The following is a 24,050-nucleotide window of genomic DNA, read 5'->3' on the forward strand; positions in this document are numbered from 1 at the left end:
AGAGGATGAAGAATGTGTTCAATGTGGTATCAGTGGTAGAGTAAAGCAATAGGAGATGATTTGCAAATTTAGGGAGGCATTCACTCTCTTAATAAGAAAAAGCTTAGAAAGATGTTGAGTGACTCAAAACTGCAATGAAGCAAGTTGGTAATAGAGAACTTCACACAGAGATGTGGTCAGAAAAGATGGTCCTGGTAGTATTACATTCAATCTATGTAAAGGGGTATGGGGAAGAATGGAGAGAAAGTTGGTCAGAATGTACTTGAGATAGGGAGGAAAAGATGAAATCTGGGAGACGTTCTGAGAGCCAGGGCAACAAGCCAAAGGTGCCATGTGTGGGTGAGGGACCTGCAACAAATATGCTTATGCAATAGTGTTATGCTTTCATTGTTGACAAAACAGTGAGAGAAGGCTGAGCTTACTTGTGTCACAGGCAGCATGCTACTAGGGAGCTGCATGCTAGCCATGCAGGGTGAAGCAGAATAGAATTGAAAGGGTAAGTTTGTGAGGGTTCAAAATAACTGGGTAGCTCTGGGTTACAGGGGGTGGGTAAGATGATGTAGGAACCTAGAGGGTCCATCTGGTCACTGGTCCTAGCATGAAGATGTGGGAACTCAGATCCTGGTTCCACAGGTCTGCATTAGTGCATTAGCTTAGTGAGTCAGTTCTGCTTTGGTGAAGATGCTATGATAGTTCTCTGATGTGCAGGAGTATTGCAGATAAACTAATGCTTGCCATCACAACAGTTCTGACATACTGTGGAGAAGTAGCTAAGTATTGAAATGACTGCTGCTGCTGATCATGAGAAGGTAAGCATAACAATGGATGATGATGATACAAGCTGTACAGTTAAACTGGGGATAGGCAAGAATACTTTAAAAAAAAAACCTTTAGAAAACCTCCATGCAAAATGTGGAAGGATTATGAAAATATTCAATTAGATTAAGACGTACCAAACAGCAGAGTGCTAAAATGGTCTGACTTGTATTTTGCCCTGTTTTTGATGCTTTAATTAGCTATGTAATGTTGGGAGACTAGTTAGTTCACATGCTGAAACATCAGTTATGAAACAGTCTTCGCAGCAAATCTGTGTGCAAGTATTGTTCTGCTGCATTTGCAGTGTTTTCTTCTGTTTATTTAACAAGCTAAAGTTAGAATCGACAGCACAAGACTCGAAAATGGTGACAATAGTTGGAAAACAGGAAATTTTGGCCTTGTGTGTATTCGGAACAGATGATCAGGATGATGGCCAGGAGAGTGGAAACTTCCACTGAGACTGTTTTTTCCTTATTTTGCTCAGTGAGAAAAGATGGTGTTTCCTGGAAAACAAGTCTTAAGTATTTAAAGAAAGTCATAATGTATCCAGTGTTTTCCTCATATCACGTTTGTTTGTTTTGCAGCTATCTGTTTACACATTTCAGTATTTAATGGTACTAGAAGTACAACAATTGGACTGTTACGAAATTTAGGAAGTGAAGTTTCTGTTCTTAGAACTGAGATACCAAACATGCCTTATTTTGTTAAGAGTTTATTAATTCTGTCTTATTTTTTTAAAGGCACCAGTTTTTCAGGAAGCACGTCAGCTGCCAGTCGGTCTTACAACAGTGATTTTCAGAGGCAACTGTTAATTCTGAATTTTTGGTATGGCCTTCTATAAAAGTTTTCCAGAAAAGTGCTTTCTGAAAAACACCCACGTATTTTCTACATTTCCACGTGGAAATAGAGAAGTATTGATTTCTCAGGGAAAACTTCAGCCAAAATTTTGCAATTTCACCATTAAGGAGTTCTGCAAGAGTGGCTTGTGGAAAAAGTTGTGTGCTTGAGGTAACGTTGTTGACCATGACCTCTTGGAGCTGCTTCCCAGCAGTCTTCCCAGGTATGTGCCTTGTGGTAATGAAGCTCCCTGCGGACATATGCCACTGCCCTGTGCCCAACACAAAAAGAAATATCATTTGAGTACTTGGGTATTTTGCTTGGGCTTCTGAAACGATGCAGAGTATAACTCTACTGTGTGAATCAGTGGAGTGCCATTAGAGGTGTGCTTGGCTCAACACACGAGAACTAGAAATGGGAAGGTAAAGAGGGCAGAAATACTCAGCTTCTCCTGTTTGCTGTCTTTCTTCCTGTTTGTCAAAGATGTGCTGCAATTTCCCTGTTCCTTTTGCTCTGGGAAAAAAAGTAAAGAGAGATGGATGAAATACATGGAAAAGCATAAAGAAAATAAAATGTTGGTGCTGGCAGATGACTCATAAAACCTCAAAAGTAAGCTCAGCACTAAAACAAATGTCCAAGAGAGAATTACAAAGTGACCTTGGGCTGTCTTCCTTACTTCTCTCTGCTTCACACCCTGCTTGTTTTCTGTTTACTTTAGAAGTTCTTTTGGATCAAGGAAATGTTTAACCTATGTTTGTAAAACATCAAGTGTTCTTTTGGATCCTCCCTGTGCCGCTGGGTGAGTCTCCTCTTTCTTCCAAACCATAGATTAGTGCTCTGGAAAAGAAAGATGACAAATACTGCCCTTGTAACATACTTTTTGGAATGCCTGAACACAAACATCTATGCTTGAAAGATAAGAAGGAAGGTCAGAGATTTGTAATATTATTCACGTGTCTGCTGTTACTGGTGATGTTACTGGAGAGGGATGCCAGTGATATCTTCATTGGGCTAGCTTGCTAGGGCTTGCTACTTTTGTAGGATTTTTAGAATGGAAAAGCAGGTGGTCATTGTACTAGTAGTGGAAAAACAACTTGTATGATGTGAGGCTTATGGGTAATAGTACTTGGTAAACTCTGCAAGGACAATTGGCCAGTTTGTTAGTAAGTGAAGTTACTTAATCGCATGAGAACAAATGCTGCAAAAAGAGTTGTCCAGAACAAATATCCATTGACATATTTCACAAGTTTTAATCCTTTAAAAAATTTCGTGTAACGGTTTGAGCAACAACTTGAGGGTATCCAAATGGAACATAAAACCTTTTTTAACATAAAAAGGTAAATTATCGATTTCCTCTTGCCCCTTCCTCCTTCCTTTCCTTATCCACTTAGACATGCCTACATGTTTCCACTAGAACCTGAAACAAAATGAGGTACCTTTCAAATAGACATCGCAAGAAAAGAAATAAATCCTGAAGTATTTAGGTTTAAGGGGATAGAGCTACAGGCTATGGTGCTGTCAACGTCTTCAGCAGATAGAGCTACTGTAAGGAGACTGTACTCTAAATTCTCTGTATTGCATACAGTCTTAGCTACAAGCTTTCAATTATTATCTGTTTTATTTTTACCTGCTCGTAACGCTATGTGAAAAATAATGAATTCCACTTACTTTCATCATTTGAGGCTCTGTGAGTGAGCAGTTTGTCATGTTTTAGTCTTCTTGAAAAACAAACAATCAAACTTGTTTCTGTAGTTGCGATAGTCTCATGATACGATGGTCTCATGATATAAACAGGACAATGTTTGGCAGGAATGGTCACGTCCTGTGGTAGACCAGCTGATATGCTGGGAGGAAACAAGCTGAGAGACACACAAGTCATTTCATAGTCAGAAACAAAAGCAGCAAGTCTTGCTTGGGAATAGATTGCTTTAGAAGCCTGCATAGGCTTTTGGTGAGCTTTATTCGTGTGACTTTTGTTGTATCACACTTTGAAAAGCAACAGATTTACTTCTGTGTTAGTATTAAATCTGTGCATAGCGTCGTGTAACTACTTAGTGTATTTGTTAATAGCAATGTTTTAATGTGACTTTCATGTGTGTGTGTCTTCCATTAAAAAAATAAATACAACCTTCTTTCCTCTGTCAGATGCTGTTTTTCTGTGCTAAAGTCAACAGGATTAGGTTAGAAAAGTAAAATACAAAAAAACAAACACAAAACTCAATAGGTTATGGGATTATTTTTTGTCCTAGTACCAATATTGTTTATTCTTGAATAAATACGTGAGCTGATAACATACGATTGATAATCCTAAGTGACATGACAGATCATTAGTAATCACAATATTCGTTTGACTTAAACCAGTGGAGCTGCTTGTGTGTGCGCATGATTAAGAGAAATAGCTGTGTGGATTGGAACATGCATGGTAAAATGAGATGCAGAAGTTTTCTTTATACAGTGATGCCTGAAGGGGTTAAAAAGAGAGAAGGGAAAAGATGATTTGCATGATTACGTATTTGCACATGTGCATGCTGTTTTTTAAAGATTTCTTTTTGGAAAGCAACTATTAAAGAAGCTCTCTTCATTGCGTATGTAGCATGGGATTTGGTACTTCAGTGAGCCAGTATACAGCCTTCATTACAACAGCAAATACTGAAATGTTAAAAATAGATCAAGCTTTAAGAATCCCAGATATTTTCAAATAACAAAGAGTAATTTATGTGAGCTCATTTTGCACTTTGACAAAATATAGAGGCGCTTTTGTACTATGATTAGCAAGGGTGCTGATGTCAGTTCTCTTGTCTAGCTTTTAGCTTTATTCTGCTGCTAAATTGTGCTTTGTACTGTAATCCAGAGAACCTTTGTATCTGCCTTATTAGTGTGTAGTTTATGGAATTGCTTTTGTTTTTGAATATAATCTGTGCCAGTTCCAGTGAGTGTGACTCATTATATGACTGAGATAAACATTCACATATGTACCATGTGAAAACTCTTCAAAAATAGTAGCAGGTGCTGCTAGGCTAAATTCTATGTTTTAACTATTTATTAGTTGTGTTTTGTAGCCAGAAGGACTAAAAACAAATTCTGTTTAGCTGGTTGATTTTGTGAATTTGAGTGCTTTTTACTCATTAATGTTCCACAGTGATTGGTGGGATTGATGAGACAAATTTTTCACTCGTTAACACAGTATTAGAATTGAACTTCTGTGAAGTATGCTTGGTTGGTACACGGTTCATTTCTGGTCACAAATCACAAGACAAATCAACCTTACTTCTCAGTAGCTTTTTCCCCCTCTCATCTTCTCATTTAGGCACTGAAAATGTCATCTGGATGACTGGAGGCTGAGGTTTAAGAGAAATCTTGTTTCTGAAGTAAGAGCTTTGCTGTCCTTTCTTAATTGTCTGTGGTCAGCCTCGTCTGAAGAGAATCCTCTGTTACTGAAGTTTCCTGTTTTCACAGAGTCGAAGTTGTCGTTTGGTTTGGAAATAGGAAACAAATGCACATTTTGCTGGTATTTTTGGGTCTCTATTACATTGTGCTTAGCAGCTGTGCTACCTGAAGATGCTTCTGCTTGCAGCCTAAGTTCACATGCTTCATCTGTTCCATTTGCCACTTCTGCATTTTTCCTTTCGCCCAGTGATCTTGTTGGGACTGCAGAAATCACTGCTTGAGGCGTTGGCTTGATCCACACAGTTCCTCATTTCGAGGCAACTTCACAACTATGCTACTTATTTTATCAAGTATAAAAGTTGTCTAAGATCAAATAAACTTCAAGCAGCTTAATAGGTGGGGAGTGAATCTCAAGCCCTAATTAAGCTGTCTGGTGTTCTTCTCTTTCTCCCATTTTTTATATTACCTTTTCATAACATGTTCCTGAACTTGCTACCCAGAATAGCATGTACGCTCACAGTAACTGGTTTGTGTGGCTCCAGCACAAAGCTGGTGGCACTGGTTTGCAGCTGGAATTTGATGGCACAGCTCTCACTGTCCCTCATGCCTTCCTCCATGAGCTTGTTCAAAGCTTACGCCTTCAGAAAATTGAAACCTTGCTCTCTAAGAAAACCTATTTGAATCTTTTCTTAACATATTGTCAGAAACTTCTGTTTTTTAAGCTACGTCAGTGTGTAAAGGATATCATGTCTTAACGTTCTCTGCTGACACTGTTCCCATCTGTATCTAGAGAGAGATGGCTGGCAGGGAGAGGGAGGGGATTGTCCCCTTCTGTTCTGTCCTTGTGAAGCCCCATCTGGAATATTGCACTCAAGCCTGCAGCCCCTCGCACAAAAAAAGATGTGGAGCTGTAGGCGTGGGTCAAAGGAGGATCTCAAAGATGATCAGAGGGCTGGAGCACATCTCCTACGATGGAAGGTTGGAGGAGCTGGGCTTGTTCAGCCTGGGGAAGAGAAGGCTGCAGGGAGACCTCATGGTGGCTTTCCAGTACTTGAAGGAAGGATATAAAAGGACAGAATTTTTACACAGGCAGACAGTGATAGGACAAGGAAGTGTGGTTCTAAACTAAAGGGGAAGAGATTGCGGTTAGATATTTGGGGGAAATTTCATTCGGAGGGCAGTGAGGCAGTGGCACAGGCTGCCTGGAGAAAGCTGTGAGTGCTCCATTCCTGGAAGCACTCAAGGCCAGGTTGAGTGGGGCCCTGGGTAGCCTGAGCTGTTGGGGGGCAGCCCTGCCCATGGCTGTGGGGGTAGAACTGGATGGTCCTTTAATCTCCCTTCTGACCCAAGCCATTTTCTGAGAGACATTCTATGATTATCCTGGCATTTGGAGCTTATAGCAGAGGATGAGATGCTGTTGATAGAGAAACCAGAATGCAGCGCTGAGCAATAAAAATGCTTGTGGTGACATGAAGACAGATAAACGTGAACTTCTCTCTTTTGGTTTGCATTAGTGTCTTTGCAGTGATGGAGCATATTTAATTGACAAGAAAGAGAGGCCCGCAGCAATGAAAGGCAGCTGAGGGTTGACTGGAAGATGAGGCTTTTTAGTTGTGTTTTTTCTCTCTGTCCCAGTTCTTCAGGTTTGCAGCATCTTGAAGGTTGATATAACAAGTACAGTGATTGTGAAGTTTTTTCTTTTGTGGATGTACGTCATGCAGGGACTTTTTATGTGGTATAAGGCTAGACCATTTGGTCATTCTTCTACCTCCCCACCTCTTTGATGTTTTCTGAAATAATAGTGTCTTTCTCTTTAAAAACTTCTGCTGTAAAAACATAACAAGCTTCCGCGTGCAAAGATTGCCTAACGTCAAGAGAAGTATGCAGCGTGAACAGTGTGTTAACTGCAGGTTGTTACTGTAGAGTATCAACTAAAAAAAAAATCAGAGCTGTAATAAACCAGTCTGAAATGGGAGATAGTCTTATTTCTAAATATCTAAACTTCAATGTGTTTCATTTTCTTATGCCTACGGCAGCTACTTTCAGAAAATTTTGGGGCTTTTTTTCCTCTTCTCGCCTCCTTTTTTTTCTTTACTGAATTCATCCTTCATTATTTTTGAACAGTAGCTTAATTATATGTTCTGCTTTTAAAAGCAGACCTAAATAGAGAAGAAGTAAAGATGAAAATATGGATTCAATGTTTCTCTAGTCTGCTGTTCTAACAGTAAGTAAATGAACTGCATTAAATTCAGCTAACTTAAGTGTCATCTCTTTAAATGGTGATTGAACTAACTATTACTGAGTTCAGCTCAACCTGAAGCAACGTACAGAAGGTTTTAAAGTATTATTTCCTACTTCTAATTTTTCTCTAATTTTTTATAAATTTTCAGGCATGGAAGAGGAGATGGTTTGTGCTTCGGAGTGGCCGTTTAACAGGAGATCCAGATGTACTGGAATACTACAAAAATGACCATGCCAAGAAGCCTATCCGTATTATTGACTTAAACTTATGTCAGCAAGTGGATGCTGGATTAACATTCAACAAAAAAGAGTTTGAAAACAGCTATATTTTTGACATCAACACTATAGACAGAGTTTTCTATTTGGTGGCAGACAGCGAGGAGGAGATGAATAAGTGGGTTCGATGCATCTGTGATATCTGTGGGTTCAACCCTACAGATGAGGGTAAGTATTTTTTTTCCTCAGAAAGTGTCATGCCTACATGCATAGAACATTTCGAAGACCAGATGACCAGTGTTAATATTCACATGTTTTAAAACTCACGTGCACTGACTGTGAAAGTTCTTTCTTGCTCTGAAAGGATGTGAGCAGGACAGAGCGAAGTATTCAGAACTCATTACAAATTAAACATGCCATAGAAAAAAGGATGTTTCTTCTCTGTTTTGCATGATGTTAGGTCTTGAGAAGTCTTTAAGTAAAATCATGCAAGACAAAGATTGTCACCAAAGGAAATCTGTGTGGTGTAGAGCACGTGGCTCTGCGATCAGGAATGAGTGCAAAATGTCAGGATTCAGATGTTGCTGTGCCTCCATCTGCTTTGCAAATTGGAAAAAAATATGCTCCCTTTACTGGCTGAAACAAACAATAACTTGTAGTTCTCCACTATCCAGCTCAAGTCCTACCAAAGCAGTCATTGTGTGGAACCAGTATTGCGGAAAGAAGGTGGCGTTAAATGCCGACAAATATATAGTTGCCATTACTTGTCCTGAAACTATCCTTATTTATTATTCCTTCTGAAGGGTAGTGGATGGCATGACTTTCTGTAGTTATGTGCATAGTCCCAGGAAAGATTTAATAGGAGCAGTTAAGTATTATAAATTAAGCATACCATGAAGAAAAGACTGCAGTTAAATCCCTCTTTCTTCTTCTGGGTTATGCGTTGAGGGAGGGGAAAGAGCTTCTGCCTCAAATCTCTGAAAATGTCTAGAAAACGTTCTTGCCCCATCTGCGAGGGGCCCTTCTCTTTCTCTTTAGTGCAGTTTTGAACTAAAAATTTGTTATAAGCATTTTGTCTATGGATTACTGCTCAAATCGCAAATTCAATGAAAGGTGTTTCTTTGATAGTTGCAGTATGTTTTGATGACAAAGTATAACTGAGACCACCCACAGCACATATCTCTAAGTGATTGCCACATGATGCAATATTCAATCTAACAGTACAAATGAGAGAAAGGTTGACAGGTGGTTGTTTTTTCATGGATAACAAATTAGTGCCCCAGTGAAGCCATGAATAGGCACCTAGAAATTAGTGTTTCTGGGGACAAGCTAAGAGTCTGGATGTAAAGAGAGCAAACGCTTACTTGACTGCAGAAAAGAGCGCATGTCCGTTGCATGAAATGGAAAAGTAGGCACCTCAAAACAATGAGGCCTTTACTTTCTGAGAGAGAGTTTTTGTTAGCCCGTTACTTTCTTTTGATACATCTGAACTGAAGATTAAATCCACTATAAATGCGAGGAGAGCTAACTATGCCCTGTTTGGATCAAAATAGTTTTTAATTCAGTCAATTTTATCAGTAACTCTTTCTTATTACTCTTCAATTGCATGTTTAATCTTCAGCATTTAAGCACTTGCTGAATTATCCCAACCCTATCACTTTATGTAGTTGAAAGTTGATGGTACTATCTGTTTCATGGGTTTAGTTATGTCTTAAAATTCATAGAGAAAGAACTAAAAAACAAAACAAAACAAAACAAAAACAAAACAAACAAAAAAGAAAAAACAGAAAAATCAGTTGCTGAATGTCTTTATTTCAAAGTTCCTATTTTGTAAGTTATGTCTACCTGCTAACGGAAGAAAACTAGTCCTAAGTGTACTGAAGATCTGCAAGGTTATACTTTTTGGAGAGTAAGTAAATAAGTTTGTGTTCTTTAGGCACTTCAACAAGTTGTAGAGTCTTCAGCTTTCTGATTGTATCAAATTGTGTTATGTAACAGTTGTTTTGAGGTAGGGCTTACGGTGAGTAGGTAGTCTTTTAAGCTTACAGTGAGCCTGAAACATCAAGGGAATATATCTTTAAATAACTTAGACAATTCTACTTCTATTTTGTAAAATAAAATAAAATAAAATTATGGGTGCTTTTTACTCTTTCTTCAGCAAATGTTTTTTTGTTTTGTTTTCAGTGTTGTTTTGTTTTCTGTATTGTCTTTTTTAAAAGGGGAGCTACGTGTGAGCATGAATCTGAATTGCTTTATCATCAAGCTTCATATTGTATTCTTAGCATTTGTATATTACGACCTTACAGAGAAAATAATAGGTATTGGCTTAGTCATTTAGAGGTTAAAATGTAACTATAAGTGAGAGTGTGTTGCCAGTTGCTTGTGTCACTGGGCTTCCAAGCATACATTCTGGGATTAAAAGAATAAATGGAAATGAGAAATGGCCTTTCTTCTCTGTTCGGCACTGTGGAGACCTCAACTGAAGGACTGTGGTCTGATCTTCTAGGAGGATGAGGATAAATGGTTCAAGAGCAGTGGAAATAATGGAGATGGATTCTTAAGTGATCAAGGAGTAGAATAGTTGAAGAATTTGTTCTTTACAGGAAGAAAATACTCGGGGGAGTATAGAAGGGTATGGGTCAGTTGTTATCTAAGGTAACTTGGTCTATTTTCAGTGAGAAGTGTAATGGTAAGGAAAACTTTCTAAGGGGTGTGTAAGCATAGGTTCTGAAACAAGGTACTGAAAGCCCTTGCCTTCGATCCAGCATCTGTCTGCGGTGAATGTTTTATATATAATCCAGCTCCATGTTTTTGTAATTTAATGAATTGCATCCTTAGCAAAGTGGGAGAAGGGAAAATGATCTTACTAGATGCAAACATCTTAGTTGCATGTGGTCATTTGAATGAACATAACAATGACCAAGTGAAACAGGAGGGGAGCGTTGAAGAAAAGGAAAGGAAAAAAAAGAAAAAGACAGTGAGATTAACAATTACATTTACAATAAACTTGAATGCAGTACAGAAAATTTCAGTTGTCATAAGGAATGTAGTGTGGCTTATGCTTTGAAAGAACCGTAGTTTCTTCACATACAATGCTTTCTAAGTTTGTAAGATTCCTGTTCAGCGAATTGCCATCTGATACATGCTTCTCATGCTTTCTGTGTTTTGAACAGTAAAATTGTCAAGCAACCAATTTTTTTTTAAAATCATGTTTTGATAATACATGCACAGTAATTGATTGTTTGATGATAGCATGGATGTAAGAGCAATGACTGGCAGGATGAATTAAACTCCAGGTTTCAACCTAATTCAGCTCCTGTTTTCGCCAAGCATCATTGCTATCATGCTGTGCTGAAGGTATCTGTATCAGTTCAGGATAGCTCTGTGCTTCCTGTAGCACAAGTATGAAGCAGAAAACAAGTCTTGCCATTAAGAACTTAGCATGTATGATAGGAGTCATTAAAGTCTCCTACCATACATGCTAAGTAAGGGGAGTAGGAAGAAGTAAAAGCAAACAAAGCAGTTTTTATGATAGTGACAGGTAAGTTGCCTTAGTCCTTCATTTGTTGGGCTGTTGTTGAACTCAGGGATTATTGAGAAGAAATTCTCATGGGTGTTTGATAAATCAAGTTGGATATCAAAAGTGTTCAGGGTACTTTCCTGCGTGAAGGGTTAGCCTATAAGACAGGGTTTTTTTTGTTTCTTATCAAAAGAAAAGTGGATGATAGAGGCTGGCAAATCAAAATTGCCAAATCAGTAACATGGTGATAATTGAGGACTCTGGTCATGAAAATTCTCAAAAGTGAGACATAGATGAAGATTCTGGAGGAATATAATTAGTGTAAGGATAATAAACTCGAAACAAGCCTTTTTGATGGATGTGGGTGAGGCAAAAACGGAATAGTGGAGTGGAGGTTTCTCTTTGTTAGACATGCAGTAGGAGCAGTCTGAATGAGGATTGGTTTGTTTTAATAGCTGTGATAATAGGACGTACTGCACAGTAGAGATGATGTACATAATGATAACCTGTGATTTTTGACACTTCTTGGATATGACTAACTTGAGAGATAGCCAAACCTGCTCAGAGATGACATGTCAGGAGCATGAGTGACTGGGGACCCTTAACGGAGTAAAAAATACATGAAAAGACCAAGTTAAGCGTAATGGAGAAGAATCCTCTGATAGGGTTTGTGAGCTACTTATCTTACAAATGAAGCAGTAGGTTCGGAGGGAGTAGTGGCCCAAGAGCATATCATGTGTAGGGTTTTTTGGATATTTACTTTGAGGAAGTATCAGTGAGATGTAGACCTGATATTTCTTGGTGGGTGTGGAATTGCTGAGAGGAAGATCAGAATAGACTTCGAAGGGAATTGTCAAAATTGACAGAATTCATCTGGAGAAATTAGAGTTGTAGTAAAATTAGAAGAAGTGGTTTCAGAGAAGGGCCCGAAATTTGGCATTGCAGATGTGGTAGAGGTGGCTGCTGGCTAAAGAACTGAGTAGAGGTTCACAAAGCTGTAATAGTCATTCTCCATTATGGAATTATCCTCCCCCTCTACTCTGCCCTGGTAAGGCCTCATCTGGAGTACTGTGTCCAGTTCTGGGCTCCCCAGTACAAAAAAGACAGGGATCTCTTGGAAAGAGTCCAGCGGAGGGCCACAAAGATGGTGAAGGGCCTGGAGCATCTCCCCTATGAAGAAAGGCTAAGTGAACTGGGTCTGTTCAGCCTTGAGAAAGACGACTGAGAGGGACCTGATCCAGGTTATAAATATCTGAGGTGTGGCGGCCATAGCGGTGAGGCCAGTCTCTTTTCAGTGGTACGTGGAGACAGGACGAGGGGAAACGGACATAAGCTGCAGCACAGGAAGTTTCGCACGAATGTGCGTAAGAACTTCTTCACGGTGAGGGTGACGGAGCACTGGAACAGGCTGCCCAGGGAGGTTGTGGAGTCTCCTTCTCTGGAGATATTCAAGTCTCGCCTGGACGCCTACCTGTGCGACCTGGTGTAGGGAACCTTCTTTGGCAGGGGGGTTGGTCTCGATGATCTCTAGAGGTCCCTTCCAACCCCTACAATTCTGTGATTCTGTGAAAGGAGAAAAGGAATACATCAGACGACACTGAGATGTCTTCAATTCCAGATAATATGGCTAAGAGAAGACAAATAAAGCATAAAATCAGCAGCGGGACCTCTTACTTTGTAAGAGTATGAGGAACAAAAAAATGCTTTAAAAAATACAGTGCAGTCAAAACCTTAATCTTGAATGTTTGGTATTTTTATCTTAAACTGTCAATTGCCTTCAGCAGAAAATCATATGAAACATAATTTTTCTTTTTCTTGAGGAAATACAGCCTCAATATAATTAACATAGGCAGTTAGCTTAGTTTTTCTCTGTGGTACCTGCTGAACATCTTTTGTGGCATTAAAATCATTTGATGAGTTCTTGGACAAAGGAATTCCAAGAGAGTGGGTTGCAAGGTTGTGCAGATGGCTACCTATCAAGTCATGAGGTGCTCACACCAGCTTTTGCTTATAAGCAGAAAGCTTCAGAATTGAGGCTCACTGTGTAGATTTCACATAGATTGTAAACTGATCATTTATGCTGAAAATCTCTCTTAGCAAAATTCGGTGTGGAGAAGCTGACAGTAGAGGAAACTCCGGCAGTGTATTTCAGAATGTATCTTATTACATGAAGGAGCAGAGATAATGACTTCAGTGACTAACTTAGAAATAAAAGGAGTTGTTCTCTTAAGGGATAAAGTGAAGTATATAATCGTACAGATTCTTTAAAGTTATTTTACATATGTGCACCTTGCGTAGTGAATAGATGGAGGAAAAAAAAGAGTAACGTAATAGTACAAAACTTGTACTTCTACATCTCTTTTATGACTCCTACTTGTATTTGAAAACTGATTTTGTTCAGGGTATTACTTAAATATTTTGTTGTTTCAGTGAGAACATCTGCGTCATGGTAAAAGGATTGAATGAGACATCTCAATCGTAGAATCGTGCAGTCTATCTGTTTTTAGAATGGGAAAAATCCATTTCTATCTTGTTCTCTCTACATATCTTGCACCCATAATCCATTTCCTTACTCTTCAATTATGATTTTGGCATTTAGTGAAATGATGCTTCTTGTAGAAAACAGACTGCATTACGCTTTGGGAATATTTCTAGTATTTACATTGTCAGAATCTTGAGACTTTAGCATTGCATATCACAACATAGGAAAAAAAGTTGACTTGAAAAAACCATGAATGCTAAGAACAAAAACCATCCCTAAATGCAAATTGCCACACTCAAATCTTCTAAACTGTTCATATTATTTTTATTTAGAAGCTTTCCTTTTTACCTCATGAATTTTTTGATTGTTTGAGTAATGAGTTAAATATGAAAATGGCCATGAGAAGAAAGTGTGATGCTTATAGCTGCTCATAACAAACCAAGTGAGAAAAATTCAAACTCCTACTGTCTTCTGAGAAAGCTGCTTGTTGTAGCTGCGCTGAATGCAAGAATTATAAAAACAAAATAGGATTCTTTTTACACTGATTTGCATGTTAAATATTCTGGATGTTTTTCCAGCTCGCAGTTTCTCAAAGCAGTCGTAGTGTCTGAGCTCTGGGAACAAACCAAATAACTTACAGTGTTCTTTGGTGTGCAGATGACCCCTTCCCTAAAAATCTGCTGGTTCAAAATGAAGCAAGCTGGTTATTGTACTCTTTGAAATCATAATAGGCTGCTGGGCGAAACCCTATTCTTCATATCAGCTTCTGAAGTAAGTGGCTAAGGAGAGTGTTTGGGAGGGTACGGATAGGCAAACAAGATTTATTTGATCAGTGATAAGTCATTAACGTGACTGTTTTCTTGGTAGTAAAATTTGAAATAGGTTGAATGCATAAAGTGAATAAGTGGCCCAGCAGGTGAACTACGTGAAACTGCGTTCAAATGGCCTTTAAATCAGGCAATAGCCTACTCCTCTTAATACACAAAATGCCTGGAAAAACAAAAAAGTAAATAAAACAGGTCTGTGCAAGGACTCAGGGATTTTGTCAAATTATAACTGTCAAAGTGAATGCGGCATCTTGTCATGAAGAAAATGACCTTAATGATCCATTAATGCTATTGGGCTCCAAACCCTTGTTCGGAGCCTTCTGGGCAATCTGACAGCATTAACTTTAATGCTCAGCAACAAACAAATGTAAGTGGTTTGGATCGAAATAGAATGAAACACTGTTGGGTGTTTGTAAATTAATAAGTATGTCCCAGATTTTCTACATTTTACACAACAGTTGGCTTCCTTTCTCAGAAGGGAATTAGGGAATCAGTAGGGCTGTGAGAGGCAAGAGTGAAGAGGAACAAGTGCTGCCATGAGGTCGTTTCTGTACCAAGAAAAATTAAGCAGCACCAAGTCAGTAAAGCAGTGGCAAAGTTGAGAATGGATATTATGAATAGGGAATGACTATTCAGTGCTTCTCTGAGGAGAGGAGCTGAAATGAAGCTACCAGGCTGCAGGTTTAAAACTGAAGGAGGTAGTTTTTCATGGTGTGTATTATTGCAGTATCTTGTGGAACCATTGCTACAGGGTGTTGTGGAGGTCAAAAAATATAAACAATAAGAAATTCAGAAAGAAGTCTACCAGAGCCTGATAAACAGAGAATGTGGATGCAGCTTCTGCAATGGGATGTTCTGAAGCTGTAGGGAGCCAGAAACTAAGGGCATGATGCCAGGCCTGCCTTGCTGCTTGTGCTCAGTTTGTCTGTGACATGCCGCTATTGTAATGGCATTGCAGGCTTAGAGACTCCAGATCTGAGCCAGTACGTTTAGCCTACTGGTCATCTTCACATTACCTCCTTTCACCATTTACTGTATAGCCAGCCTTTAACTTCATTTATTTTTCACAGACTTGTTTTTTTTTTTTCTTGCAACACTAAGTAATTCTTTTGTACTCTGAACATGGCTGATGCATCAGTCCTTTTTCAAGCTTTTTGATTGTGGTGGTGGTGTTTTTCTTTCCCCTGGAAAGTTCCCATTAAATCTTTTCTTGGGAATGGCACTGTGTAGTTTGTTTAAATACATCAGGCTCATGTAGACATGCATCTTACCATGTACCTGGTGGGCTCTCCTGACTACCTACAGTCTCATTGACACACCTCTCTTCCCTGAAAGCTTCAAGGGCATCCTGTTTGATTTCTCTTTTTCCTTATGTGATATCGGCACCAAGCAAACCTAATGGTGTGAAGGTTGTGTTTAGTCAGGGGCAAGTAACGGGGTGGTGACTTCGGTACTCTTAAGCCCTTGTGAATCTTGCTTCTTGGTAAATATGTCCGGAGAATGGTAGTGTATCTGACAGGAAACCTTTTTCCCTCTCTCTCCTACTCATACATAAGCTTGGCTTGTGGTCCCCGGTTCTGGAGGTGACAAAGATCTACTTTTCCCTTCTCCCACTAAGTCTTTTCCAGGAGCAAGCAATATGTGCCTATTGCAGCCATACTGATGCCTCTCTGTTCCAGCATAAGGGGAATAAAGAAAGATCAGTTGTATTTAATGTAGGTGTCTCATGAGCGCTTCATAGAGCTCTTGAAGTTTTTAAATGGTATATTTTTCACATTTTAATATTTTAAAAAATAGCAAAGAAACAGTTTTACTCGTGTGTGTGTGTGTGTGTGTGTGTGTGTGTGTGTGTGTGTGTGAGATCACTGGGTGCAGTCTGGTGTTCCCTTTGTTATGCTAACTAATTTAATGGATAGCTCAGGTCCAACCTTTTTTGTAAAAACTTTTTTTAGGCTTTCCTACCTTTTCAGGTAGGCCAAGTTGAGAAATTTTCATACGTCTTCCACCCACGTGGGTGTGGTGGGATTTAATTTCTGAGCCTGTGCAAGTGTTCTGGGAATTCAAAGCAAGTACTTCTATTCTTATTTCCATGTCTAAATCACTCGTACCTTGTATAGACAGAACTGGAAGCAGGAGAGCTATGTTCTCATGTGTTCATCTGGTTCTTCCCAGGATAGTGCTGGGAAGCTGAAGTTGGATGACATGGGCTTTTTCTTTTTAGTCCTGAACTAGCCTCTAAGTCTAAAAAGAGTAGTTTTTCCTGAATAATATGTTTGTTTTAAAAATGCTAATAGTGAGTGTCCATTCTTGGCATGCACAAATCAGAATGTACAATGAATTGCAAGAACAGGGGAGCCTAAATAGCTGAGAAATTGTATTTTGAACTATGTTGTTTGTAATCTGTGAATCGTTGAAAGAAAGAAAAATGCAAGGATTGCTTCATGTTTGATAGTGTCAGTATTTTTCTATCTCCTAGATAATTTAATATGAAAAAATATGTATTAATCTGCAATATATATGAATAGGAGTGGAAAAGAATTATATCGAGAATGCTTAAAAAAGCACATATAACTGCATTTACTGCGCTAAAATGAGAAGTTGGAGCACGTAAAAAGGGGTCTATTGGAACATGATACCTGTTGTATTTCTGTATTACTTTATGTACAAGGAAACTTCCTTTGCCAAAGAGGCTTCTTTCCTGTTGCTTTTCAGCTATCGAGAGGCCAGTTCTCAGCTGATGACTAATAGCAAATGTTGAAGTGATCTTGGATGAACATTAGCAAATGCTGACTCAGGTTACCAGATTCAAGTGACGACCTATGGGTCCGTGTCTGCTCTGTAACAAGCCTTAGTATTCAATACTAAGGCTTTCTTATGCCTATTCACTGTACTGTTTTGAATTTAAAAACAAATCCAAAGAAACTGATGTTCTGTTAACAAATTTTTTGGTAGTATTGTGAAAACCATTTCTTAACTGCATAAAATAGTATGCTTCTGTGTTTGCAGATGCTGTGAAGCCCCCAGTCAGTTCTTTACAAGCATCTGCTGAGTTACCCTTGCCCATCAACACTTCACCGCCTTCCATGCAAGCAGAATCTTCCCTACCTCCTCCTTATCAGCTTATTAACATCCCCCCACTGGAGTCTTCTTCTAGTCAAGAAGATCCTCAGGACTACCTACTGCTAATTAACTGCCAGAGTAAAAAGCCTGAACCTATGAGGTAAGTTATGGTTTTCCTTAATAACGCTTTCGTACAGGCCAAGAATGTTCATGCTAAAAGCGCTTTTTTTTTTTCCTTATTAAGTCACTGAAAGTTCGGATGCCCATAAACAGTGGGAGAAGTTGGCTGCAACTTTTGCTTCTCTTTTTGTTCTTGAACTTATCGCAATACAGAGGTGTTGGAACACTAGACTCATACTGCAGTCTTGAGAAGTATGGAGAGTAATTCCTAATCTGAAGCATCATAGTGTAGTGGTTCTAGGCTGGAAGAAATGTATATTTATTATGCACTGCTACTTTTAGCTTAAATAAATTTCCTGCACTTTCTACATAGAAGGCTATATAATCTATGGTAACCGTCTAAGAAATCTTGTCACCTATTTTTCAGAGGGGATAATGGTGGCAACCCTTGGAATGGGCTGCCCAGGAACTTAGTTGAATCTGTCCTTCGAGATTTAAAAGTAAGCAAACAAAACTTGATTGAATGAGGCCCTGGGGAGCCTCACCCCTCTTGGTAATCCTCTTTTCTTAGAGGTGTTGGAGGAGCTGGATTAGATTAGATGATCTCTGGAGCTCCTTTTCAACCTTCAGTATTCTTTGGGATAAAGTTATAGATCTCTTGCAAGCTGCTCTTCTGCAGTAATTTAAGATAAAAATGTGTTGGGATATCTACACATAAATATGCAAAACTGCATATTCTTTTTATGATTGCAGGAAAGCACATTGAAGGCTAAGGAGAGCGATCATTGGAAAGCAGCTTTTTAAGTGTTTCTTAGGGTCCCTTAGTGCCATACCTCTTAGTAGCAATGCCTTCTTCATCAACAGCTGGATGCTCTGACAGTTTTACCTGAGCCGTATGCTCTCTGCTCCCTTGGCATTTCTATATTGCTCTTGTGCCTGAGTAGCTTCTTTATCCGTTTGCTGATGACTGCATGGTAGAAAAGTATCACCCTTTACAATCCTCATTATAAAATGGAGGAATGAGCCTACAGTTCCCCTGGTACATGGAATGTGCAGGTTAGAGGCAGCATGGCATGCCCCCAAAGCATCCTGTAGAGAAGGGGAAATCCAATGTGTGCTATGAATATTGAAATTTTAAATGTTTACTCATGTTTAGAAGCTGATGGTGCCTGATAGGTATGTCATAGTTTCTGCCAAAAATTATCAAAACTTTTGGTTTTGTTTCCATAATGGCTTGGCAGATAAATCTTGGCTCGTTTCAGAGCCCTGAGTCATCAGAAATGTCTGAGTACCCCTTTGTTTTCATGAGGGATGGGCACAGAGTGGATTTCCAGCACAAATGAATAGTGTTTTTAAGAATGATCAAGGCTGGGATATGTAGATGATTTTCTTGTACTTGTGTAGTTGTATGACTTAAGTAGAGACGATGAAGTCTGAGGAGACCATAAAGGGGGCATAAAAGGGGACAAGGAGTGGGGTCTGAATAACCTCCAAAATTACTTGAGGAAGGCCTTAGATGGTTACTGGAGAAGATGTTTGAATGTCTGAGGAAGACAGAATGTCCAGTGGAGATAAAAATGCAGAGGGAACTGAAAGAAGAACTGAATAAAGTCATGGGGAGTGTAGAGGTTCTTAAAATAATAAGTTTCTTTGCGAGAACATTTCAAAGCCATGAAACGTTGGCAAGGTTGTCAGTGGGGAATGGTATGGACTCTTACTGTTTTATATTTAAGCGAGTTCACTAAATAGCTATGTCTCTTTATTAAGAAGGATTTAATTATGAAAATTTAAAGCAATAGTCACGCTGGAGTTTTTTCCATGTAAAAAGATTGCTCCTGTCATGTAAAAAGATTGCAGGCGTTTTTGCTGGATTTGGTCTGATATGCAGGTTATATTCAGTTCTCCTATGGAATTAGAGCTTAGTGTATCTGCATAGCATGGTGTTGGAAGGCACGATGTACGTGACCATAATCCACTAAGTGTCTGCATCACTTTACTGTTCATTTCCAGATGTGGAACAGGCATCTATTTCATACAACCTTTATTTTAACTGGAGGAAAGCTGTGTAAATGTTAATTAAAAGTAAAGCAATAGTAGGTGAACGTTGTTTAATTTATATATGCATTTTGTTGCTTGAATGTTTTTTTTCTGCATTGTTTTCTCTTTAGATTTTAACGTTACCAATATGCAGAAGGAATGTTTTCTGCTCTAACTTTGCATAGTACTTACTAGATAATCTGGGAAGCACTGATTTTTCTATAAAAATATTTGGAATTATTTTTTTCAGGTGAGGTGGGTAACTGAGAAATCTAGAGGCCATGATCAGCTTCCCTTTTCAGAATTTTTAGTTTTTATGTTCCAAAGCTAACAATAATTTCAAAATGTTTCCTTGCAGTGTCATGCAATGCATCATGTAGTCTTATTAGAATAGTTTGAACACAGTACTTGTGGTTATAATCATCATGCTGTATTTTGTCTAAAATAGTTTTAGGCTCTGATCACTGTTGGCTTGAAAAAGGGTATTGTTTAACTGTAGCATTTAGTGAGAATGTGACGTTCGTATTTGGATCATAAATAAGAAAATGAAGCCAAGGACTGTTTCCGAAAGTCTTATTGTTCTGGCTCATTCAAGATGTATATGGAAATAACACTGTCTTCCTCGTTTTTCTTGTGTCTATGAAACAGCCAAGGGTCACCCTTTATCTCTGAAGAAGGGCAGGAGTACCTTCTCTTAGAAGACTTTGAAAGTAAAAAGGTTCCACTGCAGTGAGTGAACAGTAGCTGTTCTTGGAACGTGTGTGAGAAATGAATTGCAGTGCCATTAACTTGCCTGAAAATACTGTTTGGAATACGTCTTGCATGGTGTTCAGTTTTAACAGAAAAAAAACTATGGAAACTTGGCTTCCATTTTCTGAAAATAGCTGTAATTAAGATAGAGCTGTTTTATTTACTTATTTATCCACATTTCTTCTATGCTTGCTGTTTCTGTCCCAGATTGTTGGCATACAAGAGCAGTTTATCTGCCACTTTGTTTATCGTTATTCTGTTTAGTCTGACGTATTTGTTCCTGCAGTTGCAAAAAGAATCAGCTTGAAAGGATGAATGGTCTGACGGGCAATCATCCCATTTTTTTAATATGTTACATACTGTCTGGCTTGAAATCTTTTCTCCTGGGTTTCTGTCAGCAGTCAGATTTCAGTAGGTGATGTTAGGCTTTCTTATTTTGCCCCTGGTACTTTATCTCTGCTCTGTGAATCTTAACACTCAGTTCTTGTGGGCTGGTAGGCTGTACACTTCTCAGTACTGGGTTAAGAACAGTTTGCTCACTTAAGCACTTCTTGCAGATATGTGATGCACACCTGCTAATACTGAGTTCGTATCACAGTCATCTTCTGATTATAAATAGGGTTAGTTGTTGTTGTTGTTAGATATTACTTTGCATTTATTTTAAACTGAAGTACAAAGAAACATTAATACTTAGTATATTAGTGGGGGACTCAGCCCAGCCAAAAAGGACTTGAGGCTCCTGGTGGATCATAAGCTGGACGTGAGCTGACGCTGTGCCCTGACAGCCCAGAAAGCCAACCCTATCATGGGCTGCATTGAAAAAATCATGGCCAGCAGGTCAAGAGAGGTGATCCTGCCCCTCTGCACTGCTGAGGCCTCACCTGGAGTACTGCATCCAGATGTGGAGTCCTCAGCACAGGAGAGGTGTGGACCTGATAGCTGTGGAACTCCTTAGAGGAGAGCCACAGAAATGATCCAAGGGGTTGAACAACTTCTGTGTGAGGAGCCCTCCACTGAGGACTGGGGCTGTTCAGTATGGAGAAGAGAAGGCCCTGGGGAGGCTGGATAGCAGCCTCCCAGTTTGTAAAGCGGGAATATAAAAAAGAAGGGGACTCTGCTAAAGAGTCTTGTAATGGGACAACGGGAAGTGGTTTCATACTAATAGAAGGGATGTTTAGATAGGTTATAAGGAAGCAGTTTTTCACAGTAGGGGTGGTAAGGCACTGGAACAGATTGCCCGGAGGTGTGGTGGACACCCTGTCCTCGGAGACATTCAAGGTCAAGCTGGATTGGGCTGTGAGCCACATGACCTAGCTGCAGAAGTCTGTCCATTGCAGGGGAGTTGGACAAGATGATCCATAAGGGTCCCTTCTAAATCAGAAGATTCTATGATTGCATGATTTAGGTTAGAAAACATGCAGAAATCATCAAACATTCTATATCTGAAGTTTTTTCTTAAAAAAGGAGTAAAATCTGTCCCTCATCTGTGGTCCTAATCTAGTTTTTTCTTGAGGTAACGTGAATCAAGAATACAATGTAAATCTTCAAGATAGCATGTATTCTTTCTGCCAAGTTCAGTGGTGAATGTTGACTTCTGGAATCTATTTAAACTTCAGAGGGTCAGTTATGTTTTCATTTAGGCATAAACTGCTTTTGTGCCCTGTATTTCAGACAGTCTTCTAGTTTTTGGTCTTGCAAAGTCAGATTGGTTACAACATGTTCATATTTTGAAAACTTAATTCAATTGCCTAGGAAGCCAATTCCAAAAGACTACTTTAAAAAAAAAAAGTGGAATAAATCAGAAAAGCCCTCTTACAATGAGATATGTATACCATTGCCACCAGCTAAGAAAATGACTGGCTGCTTTGTGTAAGTTATTGCAAGTCTTATGTTTTCACAAGTGCTCGTGTTCAAGAGAGAAGCAGCAGCATTTACTTAGGCCCAGAAAGCTCCTAGATGTTGCTTACATGTGATGGGTAATTATATTGTACGTGCTTTGTTGTTGCATCTTGAGTTTGGGTTATATATGCTTGCATGTGTTGCTTCTCTAGAGTCAAATATAACTTGGCATCATTATAATGTGTCTTAATGTCTGTAAAACCACTGTTGTGCCTAGAACTGCTAAGATTAAGGACATTGGCTTTGCTTTTGTGTGTGAAAACGTTTTAAAGGTTGAGTTCTGGCACATGGCTAAATGGATGAAAGTGATCCCAGTATGTGTACAAGCCAAGAATTGAAAAATAAGGTCAACTCTCCAGTTTTTTGATTATGTGCATTTGTTTGCTTTTGGTAAAGTGTATAGTAGTCCTTACGTTATTCCATAGTTTTGGAAATACTTCCATGTTAAAGTATATCCTGCTGAACTGGAACTAATTTCAGTTCTACAGTCAATTGTCAACGTCTGCCCACTTTATTTTTCTAGCATTTAAAATATACATCATGGTCCATGCTGTGCTCACTCAAGTAAAACACGTGACTTTTGCTGTGGGTTTGGTACAAATGAATGCCACAGAACTAGAATAGCATGTGTTGAAAGAGGAGAACTTTTGAATGAATACTTCAAGTGCAAGGGCTGCATCATAGACTACAATCAGATTACATAATACTTTGACAATTCATAAAGCTCTCTGTAACCTTGTGTAGTTCCTTCAATCCTGTGTGCTATTTTTTCTGCAGTTGTGTTAAACTTGCAGTAGTTCATTAGAGAACTTGTTAAGCTCTGAGACTAGGTAAGTAAACTTAACAAAGAAACACGTTTTGGATAGTTGATGGAAGTTGATTGGAAGATTCACTTCCTTGCTTTTGCCAAGGATAAATACTTAATGAGAATATTTGGGAGTCCGTTAAGCTAAGTGCGGTATTCTAAGTAAGCTAAGTGCTTAGTATTCTAAGTCACATGGAAACCAGTTCTGACCATTGAAGGAGAACTTAAATCTACATGAAAAATAGTAATCAGAGCAAAATTAGTATATATTTTAATATGAAAAAAAATATATAAAATAACAACAACAACAAAATAGAAAAGTATGTCATAAGTTAAAGCCATAGAAGACCGCTTGTACACCAGTCAGGCTGATGGAAGATAGTATCAACTCTGTTAAACAAACAAAAATGTGTTAGGTGAAGAACATTTTTCTTGACTAGACTGTCCAGTCTAAACTAATAACATCCATTTCCTTGAGAGTTGGCTCAGAGAGGCTCTTAAGGAGTCATTTGTCATTTTTTAGGTGGATATCTGAGAAGAATGGCTTGTTTCACACTTTATCAATGTCTCCATAATGAATGAAGAGGAAACCTAAATGAATTGCTAAGCTGAAATCCTTTCTCCCCAGGTTACTAGAACCTTGGGAGGTAAAAATCTGGCTGTTGTTTAAGTAAGGAAATGTTTGATTTTACTGACAAATTGATCACCTGTAGAACAGGAGTCTTTTCAAGAAAAAGTAGTGTTGATTTGAATATTATATTCCTCAGCCGCTTTGTAAACTGAATTGACCAATTGCTTAGTAAGAGTAGTATTCCAGCTATTCATTGTTGCACACACACGCTGAAGTATGCATGTGCATATGTAGAAATACAAACAATGATATGATTCTGTGGTAACGATAAAAGGAAATACCAGGATATGGTGGAAAAACTGTATCACCTCCACCTACATTAGTATTTCTGCAGTTGTCTTGACTTGCATTTAAGCAAGGATTCAGACTTAGAATCTCTCTTCCTGGAGCAAGGCAACTGGAGAGGCATCACCCTCCCCCCC

The 24,050-nt window shown here is 38.8% G+C and overlaps 1 protein-coding gene across 1 annotated transcript in view; it reads left to right on the plus strand.

Moving 5' to 3' along the window:
* Positions 1-821: 821 nt before the first annotated feature.
* Positions 822-24,050, plus strand: part of GAB1 (GRB2 associated binding protein 1) — a 46,721-nt gene continuing 23,492 nt past the window's right edge. The window contains exons 1-5 of the mRNA XM_031553252.1: positions 822-864; positions 1,854-1,876; positions 7,431-7,725; positions 17,333-17,546; positions 20,192-20,272. Of these exons, the coding sequence (XP_031409112.1) occupies positions 822-864; positions 1,854-1,876; positions 7,431-7,725; positions 17,333-17,546; positions 20,192-20,272 (656 nt within the window). The remainder of the gene's footprint in view (positions 865-1,853; positions 1,877-7,430; positions 7,726-17,332; positions 17,547-20,191; positions 20,273-24,050) is intronic.

This window comes from Meleagris gallopavo, chromosome 4 (assembly GCF_000146605.3).
Source record: "Meleagris gallopavo isolate NT-WF06-2002-E0010 breed Aviagen turkey brand Nicholas breeding stock chromosome 4, Turkey_5.1, whole genome shotgun sequence".
Classification (NCBI taxonomy): Eukaryota; Metazoa; Chordata; class Aves; order Galliformes; family Phasianidae; genus Meleagris; species Meleagris gallopavo.